Source organism: Momordica charantia (assembly GCF_013281855.1).
Source record: "Momordica charantia cultivar OHB3-1 chromosome 5 unlocalized genomic scaffold, Mcharantia_2.0 BLBB01000005.1, whole genome shotgun sequence".
Classification (NCBI taxonomy): Eukaryota; Viridiplantae; Streptophyta; class Magnoliopsida; order Cucurbitales; family Cucurbitaceae; genus Momordica; species Momordica charantia.
In genome coordinates this window covers 23861342-23879250 of record NW_028275163.1, presented here as the reverse complement: position 1 = coordinate 23879250, position 17909 = coordinate 23861342, and the positions used below count along the sequence as shown (strand labels likewise).

The window sequence follows — 17909 nt, the reverse complement described above, 5'->3', positions numbered from 1 at the left end:
AATGAAATTAATGTCGATATACCTAAATAAATTATTATTTAAAGGATAAGAAATTCAAATATTTAGAGTCCAAATATTAAAAAAACACAATGCAGAAAATAGAAAACTAAGTTTATAATTTAGAGTGAAAATTTATAAACAAAAACAAAAATGAGCGCAATGGAATGTACATTTAAGCTCCAAAAAAGAAATTAAGAGAGAGAGGATATCACAGATCAGGCGGCGGCGAAGACGGCGGTTTCCAGCTGATAGGCGGCGGTGAAGAAGGAAGGCCAGCAGAGGTAAGTGGACAATATGCTGCTGACGGTGGAAGCGCCGATGAGAAAGTTCATAACCACGATTTGGAGCTGAATGGCTTCGATCGGAGAAGCGCCGCCCATGATCAGCCCCGTCATCGCCCCCGGCAGCGATATCAGCCCCACCGTCTTCGCGTTGTCGACCACCGGTGATAGGGCCACCACCAGCGCTCTCTTCACTTGTTGGTGTGTCGCTTGCCGCGGCGTCGCTCCTAGAGCCAATGCTGTCTCCACCTAAATTTAGTCCACCAACTTTTAAAATGGTATTTCAAGTAAAGTCTTTATAATTAACTTGTATTAGTTTAATGCTCATGTAGCACATTGACTGTACTATTTAAGGATTATGACCTGTCAAATAACATGACTAGTACAAGAGGATGAATTTAAATGGTCTAAAATTGGGTGTGTTCTAGGTATTTTCATAAACTAACAAATTACTTATATAAAAACATAAAATTCGATCATTTATCTTTGTCCTGAATCATTGGATTTAGACCTTACTTTGGCCTCTTCACAAAGGGGGTTGCTGATCAAGTTCGGGACTGTTTATCAAAAACAAATGTATCTACAAAGTTATAAGACTATATATGGGGTTGACACCTGTCGGAAGGTTAAGAAAGTTGAAATTAATAAATGAAGTAGTTAATAGTGGATTAGCATTGTCCTTTTTACAATAACGAATCTTGTATGTGTTTCAAAGAAAAGTTATTTTGGTGATTCAGGTAGATCCAGTGTAATCTGTAGATTCAATTTTCCATTCACTTATGAGATCTGAGTGGTCTGGGAGACCACATCGACTTCTCTCTTCTCATTAAAAAAAAATAGCGAAAAAAAACAATGTTTAGATTCTAGCCTAGAGGACTCTTTCTGACTTCTAATGAAAGGACATTAGCTAGGCACTAGATGCATCACCTCAAGAGTGTCCTAGAGTTCTTCTCTCGAATTGATCCACAAATTAGAATTGATCGACAAATTAAAATAATGATCATCACATAGTTATTAAGAACGAATCCAATCAAATGGTTTTATTTCTCAATCTTGAAAGTTGAGGTATTTATTAAAGGACTGATTATCTGTAAAAGAAAAAAGTATCTTATTCAAACTTATAATAAAAGGTAAAGTATTTTGTATTTTTTAGTTTAGTGATTGTAAAAAAACAACAATAATAATAATCTAAGAGAGAGAGATTACGAGGTTGAATTGAGTTCTGATATCATCTCTGAGTCTTTTCATGGTGACTCCGGTGACCGTCATGGAATTTCCGACCATCATTCCGGCGACGGGGATTATGTACCTTGGAGTGAAGGGGAAAACTTTCAACGCCACCAGCAGAACCATCGTCACCGAAGTTCCGGCCAATATTGAAACTCCGGCCACCACCTTCCCGCGAGGCACGTGCTTCGCACGCTGCCCTGCCGTGTATCCCGCAACCGTAACCTGCCAACCCACGTCACATAAACTCAATCATCTCTCTCTCTCTTTATATTGCCTAATTTTTTCTTTAAAAAACCTACAAATATATATATTTTAAAATAAATTAGCTTTTGAAATCAAAATGTTAGAAGTTTTTAATTTGCCCAAAAATTAACTATACACTTTAATTTTGATATATTAATCTAAACATAGTTTAATTGATTAATACACTTATTTCAAATTAAAAAATAGTAAGTTTAAATTCTCATTCTGAGCTAATATTGTAAAAAAAAACTATACACTTTCATATTTATAATTCACGTAGTGGCGTTCATCAATATTTTAAATTCTCATTAAGAATGAACTAGAGTAAATATTTTACCATTCATTATTATTTCAAAAAAGTTTCTATTTCTATATTTTACTGTACTTAAGAATTTTAAACAACAAATTAAAAAAAATTAGGCATATTTTAATATACTTATCCTAAATTTTAACCACCATAACATTCTCTCTATCTTGGAGAAAAAACAGACAGGCACTGGAAAACAGGGGATACATAAGAGCCAGAAATTTTGGCAGTGAAGTGTTAAATTCAGGGGCAAATCAAAGACAAAACACGAATTTTCCATTTTCTCGAGAACCAAACAGAAAACAGGGGAAAGAGAGGGTTAGGGTTAGGGTTACCATGAAGAGATAAGCGAGAAGAATCCAGAGGAGATTTTGCTGGTTGAAGATGAACTGGAGAACGAAGCCAATAACAGAGAGCTGGAGGAAGGCTCTGAAGATGGCGTACACCATTTCGCCTTCGAGGCCGAGCTTCTGAAAGTAAGAGAGCGCGACGGCAACGGCGACAATGGCGGTGGCGAGGAGCGGCTTCGTCATGCCCTGAGCGAAATCCAGAAGCCATTGGAGATCCAGATCCATGGGGCCGTTCCGGAAGAAAACAGATGAAAAATGGAGGATGCTCTGTTTTTCTTTTGGAGGAAATTAAAAATGTAAAAAGGCTGTGTTTGCGATAGTGGAAGCTTACGTACGACCTCCCCCTGGTGCGCAGGGCCTAGTCATCAACTCATCTCTACATATCCCTCTTTTGGAATTATCTTTAATAAATAAATCTCCTCTTGTTCTTCCCTAAATTATTCCCCTCGTTTAATCCCTATTGTTTTACAATTTTTTTTAATTTTTTCCTTATATTTTAATTATACTACTCTTATAAAATTTGAGTGCTTATTTACTAGATCTTTTTAGTACAATACGTAGGGTGGAAGATTCAAATTGTTCACAACCTACTAGTTTTGACTTATTGAACTATACTCGGGTGGACATAATTTAAAGAGATGGCTATTTATCGATTAACGTCTATGTTTTATCCATATTCTTCTTTCCATGAAGGTTGAAAGAACAATACTAGATGCTACCAAAATTTTGATAGGTGTTTACTTTTTAAGAAAAAGAGAACAAAGGAGTCTTATATTTTCTCTCTCATGCTCTATATATTTATGTTTTACTTGGCAAAAATTGTATGGTGGGTACTGGGTACTAATAAAGAATACAAATTTAATAAAAATTTGATAGTTATTTAATTTTATGAAAAATAGAAAAATAAAATTATATCTTTTTATCCATTTATCTTCTTACTTGCAAATATTTAATAATGATGGTCAACAAAAAAAATAGTGTTAATAACTTGATTGATAAGCACCTAATTATTGTTAAAAAACTATTGTCCGTGTTAAAGTCAGCTGATAAATGAGATGGAATTTTGTGAAATAAATTGTGGAATTATATTTGTGTGAAATAACTAAATCCAAGTCAAATTTAAACTCAAATATGGTATAAAACACACTAAAAATGGGATACAAATATAGAATTTTCTTAACCATATGTTAAATTTATGCTATCCACCTAATTTCACATATTTAAACGTGGCCTTGACGTTTTTAGATTTTCAATTATTTCTTAGTGTATCCTAAAAAAATAAACAAATTATTTCTCAGTGGAAAATATATATTGTTCTAGTAATATAATAATATTTTTCTTTTCAGATTTGGATTCCTTTATTCTTTATTTTTAGATTTTAAGATGTAAACATTACGTCAGATTGGGAACAGATAAAATGTAAGGAAAAAAAATAACTTCACCACGTCAATGATAAAATTATAAAATTTTAGTAAATTTTGGTTTGTTAGTAAACTGCTTGTTTGGAGTATTTAAAAAAAAATGTCGTAGATTAAATTGGAGAAAATAAAAATTTATTCTTAAAAAAACTAATATGCAGACCATATTGGAATCGGCCGAGGATGATATAATTATGAAATTTTATTATTCCAAAAAATTATGTACTTTATTTTATAAAAATACAATATTTAAGAAGATATTAAACTTTTGGATTATTTCAAATATAAATCAATTTCAACTATATTATTATTATTATTATTAGTAATGCTGTCGTGCAAGTTTTCCATTGTCTACAGTTCATTGTTATTATTAATTTATTATTGTAACAGAACATAACGTTTTTATTGTTATTATTATTGTTATTATTATTATTAAACTGAATTATCGTACGTACGGCGGTTGATGAATTTAAAAAGGCAGTTGTCCAGTCGAGGCGTGATTATTTTTCTTTTTCTTTTCCTGACGGATTTTTTTTTTTTTACATGTTTTTGACGGAGCTAATGATTATACTTTCTTAATTTTATTTTAAACTTAGATAGTTGCCCAGCTATTTTTGGGTTAACAATTTCACAAGTCTACGTTTCAAATCGTTTTTTAAAAAATTATTTAGATTTGTTTTTTGAGATCTGATTTCGTCAAATGTTATTTAATTAAATAGAGTTTTAAATTTTACTTAGTATACTTTCTTGGCCTCTAAACTTTCAAATATTATATTTTATTCGGTTAGATTTCTATAAATGAATTAAATTTATCCAACTCATCAATTTAAATTTTTGGATTGAGGGGATGATTTATTCTTCTTAACATGATATCAGGGTAGGAGGTCTGTAAGTGAGGTAGAGGGTTAGATATCCATAAATCCTTAACATAGTATCTTCTCACTTTTCAATACTTTATTTTAATACGAAAACCATAGTTAAGATTAACAAAAATTCAAATTCATTTTAAAATTAGCATCTACCTCTGACAACGAGATCATGAGCTCGAATTCTCAACCGCTACTAAAAAAGATAGTTACAAATCTAAATATAATTCAATGAATAAGACATATATTATATTACCATTTAGAGATGGATGCTTCTATCTGCCACGTTCCCAATTGTTGAATTAGAAAAATATATATGTTACTCAATTATTTACCGGGATAGAAGAAAAAAGTTTTATGGGGTTGGCATCTATTTATTAGATAAATGAACACAATACATATCTATATGAAGTTTATGTTAAATAATTTATTAAAATACAACGATGATTGAATCGTCTGTCTCTAACTTTTAAGAATGCAAGTAATATTTTAATTAGTTGAATTATACTCGTATTTGTTGTACTGACATAAGATTTAATCCTTATCCTTCTATTTGACGTCAAATAATGATTTTAAATCCTTTATGTTGTTTGGAACAAAAATAATTAAACTAAATTTATTGGTTTGGATGTTCGCCCGGAATGAAATGAAAAATTAAAATTTTACTGGTTTAAGTTTTTAATCTAAATTTATTAATTAGAAATTAAAATAGTACAATGTTTTTTTTTTTTACATAAAAACATTATTTCATTCAAAATCATAAAGTATCAAACAACAATTTATTTAAAATCAGTCACAATTTTAAAATCTCTTGAAATATGAGTACGAGAGGATAAATGAATATTTGGTTCATATTGAATAATGTTTTAAAAATGATAACATATAAATAATCGTATGAAGAGAGATTGATTTTTTTGATACAATAAATTGGGTAGATAGTAGGATGTATGATGTGCAATCCACGCATTGATTTATTATTACGACCAAACAAGTGATTTTTTTTTTAAATTTCATACAATTTATTTAATATTTACCAGAGTTGACATTGGCTAAGTTATATTGTTATATTAAAAACTGTCCAAATCATATGAAAAATCATATTCTAACGAATAACCGTATAAATACTATTTTAATTTCCCTACTTTCAATTTTAGTTTATTTTGATAGTCTATTTTCATCATTGTACATTTAAAATGTGACTAATTTTGCCTCCATTTAACATAATTCTAACTTGAGTTTTACATACAATACAATGGAAACTCTATATTACAAAACTATTATGGGTGATTCATTGATTTACAGGGAATAAAATTAATTAAGAACGAATGAGTTAAAATTCTACGCTGGCTAATAATTTAATTAATTTTGAGATATCAAATATCAAAATATCAAGTCCACCCACGAATTTCGTGGTAAAAATTGTTTAATTAATTTTAAATTATTTTGAGATAGGAAAAATTAATTCTATAACTAATTAGCAAACAAATAAATAAATAAACCCACCAGCAACGAAACTGGGCTAGAAAATGAATGAGGAATGCGAAGCCCACAACTCTTGTTCAAATGAATCAAATCTCAATTCCCGCCGGCGCCGTTATTCCATGGGCTCTGCAAGCGATCCGCCGCGCCGACGGGATGAACTACGCCGCCTATGGCCGCCTTATTCAGCACTGCGCCGACCGCCGCTTCCTCCGCCTCGGTAAGCAGCTTCACGCCCGTCTTGTTCTACTTTCCGTCACTCCCGATAACTTCCTCGGATCGAAGCTCATCGCGTTCTACTCAAAATCCGGCAGCCTTAGAGATGCCTACAATGTGTTCGGTAACATTTCTCATAAGAACATTTTCTCCTGGAATGCTCTGTTTATCAGCTACACTCTTCACAATATGCACTCCGATATGCTTAAGCTGTTTTCGTCTTTGGTTAATTCAAATGCGATGGATGTTAAGCCTGATAAGTTCACGATCACTTGTGTTTTGAAAGCGTTGGCTTCGTCGTTTACTGATTCGATTTTGGCTAAGGAAGTTCATTGTTTCGTTCTTCGACGAGGACTTGAGTCTGATATTTTTGTTGTCAACGCTTTGGTTACTTATTACTCGAGGTGTGAGGAGGTGGTTTTAGCGAGAATTGTGTTTGGTAGAATGCCTGAGAGAGATATAGTGTCTTGGAATGCGATGGTGGCTGGGTTCTCTCAGGGTGGGTTCTATGAAGAGTGCAAAGAACTGTTCAAAGAGATGTTGAGTTCAGTGGAGCTGAAGCCTAATGCATTAACCGCAGTCAGCGTTTTGCAAGCTTGTGCTCAGTCAAATGATCTCATTTTCGGCATGGAAGTTCATAGATTCGTCAACGAAAGTCAGATTGAAATGGATGTTTCGTTGTGCAATGCTGTTATTGGATTGTATGCCAAGTGTGGTAGCTTGGATTATGCTCGGGAGTTATTCGAAGAAATGCCTGAGAAGGATGAGGTCACCTATGGCTCAATGATATCGGGCTACATGGTCCATGGTTCTGTTAACCAAGCCATGGATCTTTTCCAAGAGCTAAAAAAACCAGCATTGAGCACATGGAATGCTGTGATTTCTGGTCTGGTTCAGAATAATCAACAAGATGGAGTTCTAGATATATTTCGAGCAATGCAGTCCCATGGTTGCAGACCAAATGCTGTGACACTTGCGAGTGTTCTTCCCGTTTTCTCACATTTTTCAACCTTAAAAGGTGGGAAAGAAATTCATGCTTATGCTGTTAGAAACGGTTACAATGGGAATATTTATGTTGCTACTGCTATCATTGATTCTTATGCTAAGTCTGGTTACCTCCACGGGGCATGGCAAGTTTTCGATTTAGTAAAAGGTAGGAGTCTAATCATTTGGACGGCAATAATTTCAGCATATGCTGCACATGGTGATGCTAACGTGGCCCTTAGTCTTTTTTATGAGATGTTGAGAAATGGGATTCAGCCAGACCCGGTAACCTTTACATCGGTATTGGTTGCTTGTGCCCATTCAGGAGAGTTAGATGAAGCCTGGAAGATATTTAACATCATGTTACCAGAGTATGGGATTCAACCATTAGTCGAGCATTATGCTTGCATGGTAGGAGTTCTTAGTCGAGCGGGAAAGCTCTCTGATGCTGTTGATTTTATTTCTAAAATGCCAATTGAACCCAGTGCAAAAGTTTGGGGTGCTCTGCTCAATGGGGCTTCTGTTGCTGGTGATGTTGAGCTTGGAAAGTATGTTTTTGATCGTCTGCTTGAGATCGAACCTGAAAATACAGGTACCTACATCATCATGGCTAATTTATATTCACAATCTGGAAGATGGAAAGAAGCTGACAAGGTTAGGGATTTGATGAAGGAAGTTGGACTGAGGAAGATCCCGGGAAGTAGCTGGATAGAAACGAGCGGAGGGTTGCATAGTTTCGTAGCTAGAGATACTTCAAATGACAGTACCCCAGAGATTTATGAAATGTTAGAAGGTTTACTTGGATTGATGAAAGAAGAAGGATACATTCTGCAAAATGAGATAGATGAGGACTGTGGCAGTGGTTAGTGCACAAAATATCAAACAAGACGGACACTGTGAGTGAATTGCACTGGCATGCCATTCCTCAACTGAAACGTTTGCTCCTCAAAGATAAACCAGTTTATTGGTAGGTCTTGTTTCCTAACAGGAAAGTCCGTAGCATTAGTTATTCGTTGAAATGTTGTCGACTTATATCTGATTTGTTCTTACCATGCCAGTTGAGGAACCCGTTGTGTGTTTGGCTCTCCATTCATGCTATACAAATAGGAACAATAGATTGACGGGAGCACATAGTGGCGAAGCTACTTAAATTCGACCTGCAGTGGAAAAATATACCCAAGACTACAACCATAAATAAAAAGGATCTCATATTAGGCTCTGCTGATGGGTAGAGAGGACTTTTTAGTTCATAATAGTATTCATTGAAGAGTATAGAATTGTATTTATTTGGGGTTGACATGAGAGAAAAGTACATGGAAAGTTGATTGGTTGTTTACATTAGTAGCAGAGCTAAACAACCCTGCAGCTTGTAGGTTTTGTTAACTTCGGATTCCCAAAGGATCCTGAAAATGGGCCCAGATCGATGCTTTTGTATATAATATTCGATAACCCCAACAAAAGCAACACTTTCAAAAGTAAGATTGGCAAAAGCTCTGAACTCTGTTTTTGCTTTTCTTTCTTTTTCTTTACTCCTTTATTTGTTTTTGGGAAAATTGAGCTAACTGTTTTAGATCATAACAGGGTACCTATTTTGTGATTTTTAACTTGATCTCCTGCCATTGGCCATTGCTTTGCTTGCTTCAGATATCTTAATCATCATGCCTTCAGCTGAAAAATCCTCCGCCCACTTTCCGTGATGATGAAATTGGTGAAGCCCTCCCCCAATTGAGACCACTCAACTTCCCTCGAGGCAGCAGCTTGCAGGTATTGAAAGGAAAATTTTCTAGTATTAAATTCTTTCGCACTACTGCCGCTAATATTTTACTATATTATCAATGTTATAATTGGAGACATAAAATAAATAAATATAGAAAAATGACGTAGTGATGTAGCTAGCTAAGTATAACCGACAATAATTCCATATTAAAAAGTAGTTTGTTTCTCCAAATCTTTTATTTTGTACATGATGACTGCCATGGAATATAGATTTCTTGGAACTTGTGTGAACAGATTCGGATTTTCTTCTTGATACTATAGTTTACCATTTAGCTTATACAGGTTCAAATTCATTTCTTTTCTGTCATGCATCACCATCTATATAGATTAAACTACCTAGGTGCAAATGAATACAGATCGACATATTTCCATTTTTGAATTATTTCAATCATAGGAGAAAAAATTGTAGGCAATAAACTAGATTTTGAGCTCTATTAGTTGTGTAGCACTCAAATTAGATTGGAACCTAACATAATTGAGAAATAGGAAGCCCAACTTTAGGACACATGGAAAGGGGCAATGATTCGTCAACCATGTGGGACTAAGCAATTTGGCCAAAAAAAATAAATTTTTTGCCCATAACACAAGGCTAAGCGGGGAAATTGGAAAAAGAGTGCAGACAGGGGCCACGATCGGTGCAGAGAGAGAGAGAGAGAGAGAGAGAAGAGAGAGAGAGTTGTGGAATTCCACCGGCTTTGAAGAAAGAGTGTTAGGTTGGAGGGGACAAAGGGAAGAGCCATGGATGGGCCACCCTTCCCTTTACTCTTTTCTACTTGTTTTATTGCGTTTTTCAGACAAAGGCAATGACTATCAGCCTATGGAAAAGAAAGGGAGTGAATAATCTCATGGATTTGGCCCTTTTTTTTGGCCAAGTTGTAATTTTAGTAATGATAAGTGTCACATATTGCACATATTATATGTATCAATAATTTCATCCCTTCAATAATATATTGTAGCTAAAATTCTATCAATTCCTATAATCATGTATGGTTTCAGTGGAATGGGGACGGATGATTCACATTTTGTTCAATGCCCAGATGCAAATCGAAAGTTCAACGTTGATGATAATTTTCAAGAAAAAGAAGAGGTTCATGATATAAGGTTAGTTATATATATATTGTAGAACCTCTAACTCGCTCAAGTTACCATGCTCAATTCAAATAATATATTTTGCTTATCTTACTTCAGGTTTGCTTAATTTAGACATATGTTAAAACAAACATTTTATGAATCCAACGAAGAAACCGTAGAAGTTTAAAATTTCCTACTATGATTCTAGGGGAGTTCACTCTTTATTTTTTATTCCTTATTCTTTTGAAAACTCTTAAAAGAGTCTAATATCTATGCATTAAAATTTGTTTAACTATCAAAAAGTTTGGATAAATGTAATTCTTCATTCTACACTCAACTTCACATCAATGTTAATCAAATATTGTCTCGATCTGTTTAAATCTATGCATGATTTTTTATTGTCTAATTGACCTCGTATCAATATTAATTAATATTGTTTTATTCCTTTTAGATCAATATCTTAATGTCTTAGAAATATTAATAGTAGAGGGACATTGGGTTAACCAGAGCAGTGAATTTTATTGATCAGGAGACTTATAAATCATTAGTGAATTTTATTGCATCTAAATTTTAGGTACTAAGATAATATTAATATTTCAGGCTATAAATAATAAGGCATGGCCAAATTGGGATCCACACATAAAAAGGTTCACATTTCCCCCAACTTTGACAAAGGTACTGCAATACGCACACACGATCCCATAATGGAAGAATTAGAACCTCCCACTGTAATCATGGCTGCTCTCTCTGCCCTCTCTCCGCTGCATCTCTCTGATCTCTCCCACTCCATCTTCTCCGACATCCACCACCGCCGCCGCCGGCTCACCTTCATCCTCTCCTCCCCCACCCTCTTCTCCCTCACTCTCCGCCACCTCAATTCCCTCTCCCTCTCCCACAAATCTCTCCTCATTGCCCGCTTCCTCCTCTCCGCCCTCCGCCGCCTCTGCCACCCCTTCCAGCCGCCGGCCAAGTCCCTTCCCCAGCACCCCTCCACCGCCGCCATCACGCCGCGGGACCTCGACGCCGCCGTCCTCCTCCTCCTCCTCTGCGAGGTCCGGCAGCACAATCCGGCCGCCCTCGAGACGCCGCTGCCCAAATGGCGTGCGGCTCTCTGCAGAATCTACTCCGATTCCATCTTGTCGATCTCCGGCATCATCTCCGGCGGCGGTGCGGTAATGGTTCCGTACGTTGAGACGGTGGCGAGGTGCTGGAAGTTCGTGGGGTTTGTCGGAAGCTGCGGCGGGAAGGGGAAGAGGGAGGTGGCGGCCTCTCCGGTGGCGGTGGTGGAGCTGCCGTCGGTGGCGGCGGCGGCGGCGGTGGAATGTGTGATTTGTAAGGAGGAGATGGGGGAAGGGAGAGACGCGTGTCAGCTGCCTTGTGAACACTTATTCCATTGGCTCTGTATTCTGCCATGGCTCAGGAAGAGGAACACGTGTCCCTGTTGCAGGTTTCAGCTGCCCACCGATGATGTTTTCGCTGAGATCCAACGGCTCTGGGAGATCCTCCTCAAGTTGGGCTCCACCATCACTACATCCGATGGAGATTAACGTCCACGATTGAACAGTCCCATGGAGTTACTCTAGAACCGAACGTAGGGGATGAAGTTGACACGTGCGGAGGAAACTAGAGGCGTGTGGCTGTGGCTGGTGGCCTTTGATAGAGACACGTGTGGTTCACCTTAGGAAGAAAATGATAAACCAAGTTTGTATTTATGATTTTTTAGGGCTTAGGAATTGAGGGAAGATTTTTTCTTTTGTAAATAAGTATTTGTATATTTTCATATAGATTAATACATTTACCTTGCTTGTCGATTACACCTTTTTTTTTTTAGTACTACAACGTAGAGAGGAGTTCAAATACGATTTTTTAATCGGAAATACTTATACATGTTTTAACTAGTAGAGTTGATTCAAGTTTGCAACTACATATTTTTATACAAAATGTTAGAACTATTAAATTGACTTTTATAGATTATAAGTTTTTTTACTCTTTAATATCTCTTTTACTAAGGATTAAGTGTAAATTGTAAGAAAAGTAATTAAAATTTTGATTTCTCAACAAAATCTGGTGACTAGAGTGAGTTAAAACCTTACTTTAAAAATGGCTTATTTAACAAATAAGGAGAAAATGAGTATTATCTTTTAGTCACTGTCAATTAATTCCCAGTGTTAATTATTACTTAGTCGGGAAGTATATAGAAATTTGTATTTTGGTAATTTTAGATAACATTTCCAGTAATAGAATATTATCCCTTTCATTTTATAACCTGCATCTATATAAAGAAATACATAAGTAGAGTTTCTAGTCTAATATTGCTTTTATGTTCTTAATTTAAATCTATTACCGTCTCAAAGATTAATGAGTTACCGAAAAAGAAAAACAATTTATATACTCTACTCAAAAGAAAAAAAAACTCATCTATTAAAAGTTTGTACCCTGGCTGAATAATTGATAATTATTGATAGAAAATCAACAAGAAGCCTTGTACTTGAAATTAACGGAAAATTTAGTTAATATATTGTTTGATTTCAAAATATTCATTATAAACTAAAAGATCTAGTAATCAAAGATTTGGGACGAGCCTTGTTCTTGAAGCTAAATCAGATTTATTTACTATTTTTTTTTTTTGTGTGTGTTTATCTTATGGTTGTTTGAAATGAAAATTCTCCATGCCATTTGAAACGGGTTCTGCTCTGTTGAAGCAATTTGGACTTTTAATTCATAATCCCTTAGGAACGACATGTCGTTCGCAAGCATTCGGATTTATGAAGATTGTAACTTCAACACGAAGCATCCATCCGGGAGCGGAAAGACAAAACCACATGTGCCGACATCTCGTTTTGCCGGGGCAATGAGAGCACCAAACGACACCGTTTCTTAGTAGACTAAATCCCACGATAAACAATTCGGAATGTCGGCGGACCTTGCGCTTTTCGGGACCATCTTTTGACTAAAAAAATAATTAAAATAAATACATAAAATAAATATGCATTTATAAAAATATCCCATACAAATATGATCGTATAGATTTATATTTATGCTATTTTTGTAATTTTTTTAGTTCAACAAAATTCTAAACTTAGTACTATATCTATAAATATACATTTCCTTTGTGCTATTTTTATAATTGTAATTCTGTTGTTTTTTTCATTATTCAACCCTCTCAAATTTTTACGACAGAAAAACCCTAAACCCTACAGGATTATAGTAAATTAATATCAATTAATAATATACTCTACTGGATTATCGTAATTAAATTTTTTGTCCAATTTTCCATTTTCACATCTTATGAGCGTTGGAAATATGAGTTGAGACAAAACCCTTTAATTATTTTCCTTTTTTCAGAAAAAAAATATATCTTAAAAAAAATCAGTAGAATAAAAGGACCAAAATTCTTCTTTAAGAGGGCGTTACCTGCATTACCAGCCACTCAGCCAGAGACAGAAGTAGCTGCATTCAATTCCAAGAATTTTTTTTTTTAAATAACAACAACAATTTAGATACCTTTTTTTTTTTTTCCTTTTTTGTTAATTCACTAAAAAATGCTAAAAGTTAAAATCTATGGATTATGTAAATTTAATTATCTAATGCATTATATTTCAAATCCTCATTTGCCAATATTTTCAATATTGCCCAATCTTCTGTTTTTGTTTGCCAATTCATCTATAAAATCAAATTTAAACGAAGTTTGGTAAATCACCCCTAAACTAAATTTAGAAACTTAAACCATATGCTACGCTAAATTTGAAGGTAAAAACATATTTTTGGTCCCTATATTTTCATTGAAGTAACGATTTAGTAATGTAATTTCAAATTGATAACAATTTAGTCCATTAATTTTAGCATATAACAATTAGTGTCTATTTTAAATTTTGTAATAATTTAGTCCATGCTCTCATCACAATTAATTATTAACTTTTATTATATAATGATTTAGTCTTTTTAATTTATAAACATATTTGGTTCTTCATCAATTTATCGATTTACATAGGTAAAAAACTCTACTAAATATTAACAACATGAAATGAACTACCGACTATAGTTACAAACTTTAAACTACGCTGGGTTGTTATTCAATGATTAAATTGTTACCAATTTAAAGGAAAATATTTGGCTTGTGAGGAGCAATTTTATTCTCACCACCATTAAATGTCTCACAACCAAGGGAGAGATGCAAAATAGAGAATTTTTATAAAAATTAATGAGTTGTCAATTTTTAAGGATGGCAGGACAAGATTTGGTTCAGGTAAAGAGCCAAATATTTTTCCAATTTAAAGCTACAAAGAATTAATTGTTACAAATTCAAATTTGGAGATGAAATCATTACTTGAAACTATAGCAACGGGAATCAAAAGTGTTTTCTGACCTAAATTAAATCATTTTTCTTCAATATTTCCATAACTAAGGCCAAATAAATGGATTTTAGATATTTTTCTGGTCCAATTCGAGGTTGAATTCCCTTTCAATCCAAGCTGTGGAAGAAAACAGGAACCAGTTTCAAAGAGAGGATCTTTAATGCACCAGTGCCTGCCCTTTTGCTGTTATTATTGAAAGAACAGAATGTCTATGGCTCTATGATTGGAGTTGTGGGTTGAGTTGGGCTTGGTATTTAAAGAGCAATAAATAGGTGTAATAAATGAAAAAGGTTCAAACATGGAGGTAGCTGAATCAAGTCACAGTTACTAAACAGCTCTGCCACTTTTGCACAGTATCTCAGCAGCTGGAGCAGACAGATTTTCAAAAAAGTTCCTTCCAAAAAATTGTTAAAGAGTTCATCATCTTTCCACTTTTTTTTTTTTTTTTACTATTTGAGTTCTAATCCAAGCAGTTGCGTCAAGGCCAAGAAAATGGCACCAAATGCCAAGGAGGACATCAAATGGAGGTCTCTCTCTCTCTCTCTCTCTCTCTCTCTAAACTGTGAGTGTGATGTTGGTTTCTGCTATCTATCTATCACTGTCTTCTAAATTGTGATTTGGTTTTTGTGGCAGTGGCAACAAAATGGAAGGTTGTGAAGTTTTGAAAACAATGGAGTGCCTAAGAAGAAGATTACTAGCAGAGAGGCAAGCATCATTTCTTGCTAAAGAGAAGGCAGAGCTGATGGAAAAAAGGGTATGACCAATGCCAAAACTCTCTTCATTTTACCTTGATTGGCTTTGGTTAATAATTTGGTGCATTTTCTGTACTGTGTTTCTTTCATGCATTTTATCAAACATGTTGCAGTCAAAAGAATTAGAGAAGCAGATCACAGAACAGATTCATATGAGAACAAAAGCAGAAAAGAAGCTTAAATTACTGAGGAAAAAGCTCGAATCACTTAACCTTCCTTCCACGACGGTGAAATCAGAGCCTTCAGTTTCGTCGGAAATCTGCGATGGAGAACAGCCGAAAACCCTAATCACAGCTTCGTCTCTCCCGAGCAACGCCCAGGCCACCGGTGAAATTTCTCATTCGGAAGAAGCTAATCCAAATGCTCGAGGTTGTGCCGCCCCGAGCTCATCTGCTTCTGAAATTTGCTGCGACAAAGTTTCGAAAGCGAAGATCGAAAATGGTGGAGATGAGTTCGTTTCAACGGGCGATTCACCGGCAGTTGTTGCCGTAAACTCGCCGGAAAATTCGAAAACCGGCGAGTGGAAGCCGGCGATCACTGAAGGGATTATCGAAGTTCTGAATGATCTAAAGCACGCCAGAGAGAGAATTCAGAGCTCGATGGAGATTAGTGAACTCAACATGATTAAAGTTAGCCCAGTTTGAAGTTGAACTGGGCCTGATATAAGCCCATTAGACCGAATAGATTTTTGGTTATGTAGCTGGGCCTGATAGAAGCCCATTAGATCCCACTCACATAACGACAAAATTGATAACCCAATACAGGCCGAAAATGAATTTGGTTATTATTTTAACTTTTATATATACACTAGACTTGTTCCATCCGCTACTAATATTAAAAAAGGGGTTAAATTAGAAATTTCGCTAATTTGAGCCTTATAGTTTTAAAAGTTTCAACTTATTTTATATGATTTAGGCTTAGTTTCAATTTGGTCTATGTAATTTTAAAAGTTTTAATTTAATTAATATGATTTAGACTTAGTTTTAATTTGATTCCTGTGATTTTAAAAGTTTTAATTTAATCTTACTTTGGTTAACTTACCAAAAAATGAACTTGTTTCTTTTGGTTTCTTTATCCAACCATAAATTTTATTATAGTTAACTACTTTATCCAACCATAAATTTTATTATAGTTAACTAACGCGGTTAAGTTTAGCTTGTAAAAAGAAAAAAATGTTAATATAGTAACAACATGGACTATTTGTGAAGTTGGGCTAAATAGAACCAAATTAAAACAATAGATGTGTGATTTAAGATAAGAAATAAAACTAATAACAAAATAAAGGTTGAAATCATATTATAGTTCTTCAACTTGTGTTTATTGTATTTTAGTATATATAATTTCATATATCTTATTTTTATTATTAAAAAAAAAAAAGCCTAACCACTCTATTTTTAGTTTTATGTTTTTATTAGAGGATAAACTTCTTGACTCATCATCTTTTGCAATCTACGTCTTAGAAACCTTTCTTACCGTAACCTATATATTTTTTTCTAAAATTTGGTTAATAAGTTCTGACTCTGATCATTCTCACACAAATACAAAATTCAATTCATGAATAGTTTCAAATAAAGACATCCTCCATTCTCGAGCATCTAAAACTCAAACTTATCATGTTCAAACATCTCGTTTCCAAACAAATCTAAACCAAAACGACTCTAATCAACTTCTCTTTTAAGTCTAAGTTTGATTTTTGGAGTATTGCTTTTATATGGAAGGTTGAAGGTGGGATGTGAAAGGCGTTGCAAGAGGAGAGGGCACCAACATGATTGCTTGTGAGCTCAAAGCAAGACATCCACCAAACAACTGAAGAAGAAGAGAGCCTTGAAGTCAATTCAAACACTAATTTTTTTTTTTTTTTTTTTTTGTGGGTGCCTTTTGAGGCTTTAATTTAAAGGAGAGGGTGAAACATCTCATATTGTCATGCAAATCCAAGCTTCCTTTGGGACATGAAAAGCAAGAAAATCATGCTTATTATGATTGAAACATCACCCTATTTTGATCAACTTTATATTAATTTCAATGTAGAATTTAAATCATGATTGTTATATAAATTCATCGATATGACTTCTCTAAATTACCTCGATCTCTATTTTAGATTTTCATATATCGACTATCCCAAGTTCTTTTACTCCATTTAGGAAGCCTTTTCCGTCTGACCAACTATCTAATTCTACATAAACTCGTTAAACAATTCTTTTTAGCTTCCTAGACAATAGGGAGTTTTGAATTTCGTGATTTGTTTAAAATATTCAATAACTTGATTTATAATAATGAGGTTAATTTATTATTTGTTACTTTGTGCACAGTCCTATTATTTACAAGTGTAGTTGCTAAATCTTATCTAATACTTAATGAAAGTAGTTTGTCTTTACATTCATTTCAAAACTTTGACGATCCTTTATGGAACCAAACACGAATCCTTCAATTCATTTGATTCTCATGACCACACCTTCCTAACTCCGAGTACCCAAATTTGTTATGGTACCTCCTATGATACTCCAACCCCACCCTGAAGCAACTAAAGGCACAAAAATAAGTAAAGCAATGAAAGCACATCTTGCGATGATCAATTCGTGAC

At 34.4% G+C, this 17909-nt stretch overlaps 4 protein-coding genes and 1 long non-coding RNA gene across 5 annotated transcripts; 3 read left to right on the top strand and 2 right to left on the bottom strand.

Moving 5' to 3' along the window:
• Window positions 1-90: 90 nt before the first annotated feature.
• ALS3 (aluminum sensitive 3) lies at window positions 91-2755 on the bottom strand. Its single transcript, XM_022289983.2, has 3 exons — window positions 2397-2755; window positions 1488-1733; window positions 91-530 (listed from the first exon to the last, which is right to left on the bottom strand). Exons 1-3 carry the CDS (start codon window positions 2634-2636, stop codon window positions 216-218), a joined length of 801 nt encoding a protein of 266 aa, XP_022145675.1. The 5' UTR covers window positions 2637-2755; the 3' UTR covers window positions 91-215.
• A 3470-nt stretch (window positions 2756-6225) lies between these two features.
• On the top strand, window positions 6226-8242 carry LOC111015095 (Pentatricopeptide repeat (PPR) superfamily protein). Its single transcript, XM_022290011.2, has one exon. The coding sequence runs from the start codon at window positions 6226-6228 to the stop codon at window positions 8239-8241; it is 2016 nt and encodes a 671-aa protein (XP_022145703.2). The 3' UTR covers window position 8242.
• Window positions 8243-9064: 822 nt separating this feature from the next.
• Window positions 9065-12035, top strand: SGR9 (RING/U-box superfamily protein). Its single transcript, XM_022290014.2, has 3 exons — window positions 9065-9138; window positions 10188-10251; window positions 10822-12035. The coding sequence occupies exon 3, from the start codon at window positions 10839-10841 to the stop codon at window positions 11766-11768; it is 930 nt and encodes a 309-aa protein (XP_022145706.1). The 5' UTR covers window positions 9065-9138; window positions 10188-10251; window positions 10822-10838; the 3' UTR covers window positions 11769-12035.
• A 674-nt stretch (window positions 12036-12709) lies between these two features.
• On the bottom strand, window positions 12710-15680 carry LOC148211567 (uncharacterized). Its single transcript, XR_015790692.1, has 2 exons — window positions 15541-15680; window positions 12710-13171 (listed from the first exon to the last, which is right to left on the bottom strand). It is a non-coding gene; the product is annotated as an uncharacterized LOC148211567 (long non-coding RNA).
• Window positions 13178-16149, top strand: LOC111015099 (uncharacterized). The gene is made up of 3 exons (XM_022290015.2): window positions 13178-15103; window positions 15210-15330; window positions 15442-16149. Exons 1-3 carry the CDS (start codon window positions 15069-15071, stop codon window positions 15970-15972), a joined length of 687 nt encoding a protein of 228 aa, XP_022145707.1. The 5' UTR covers window positions 13178-15068; the 3' UTR covers window positions 15973-16149.
• Window positions 16150-17909: the final 1760 nt, after the last annotated feature.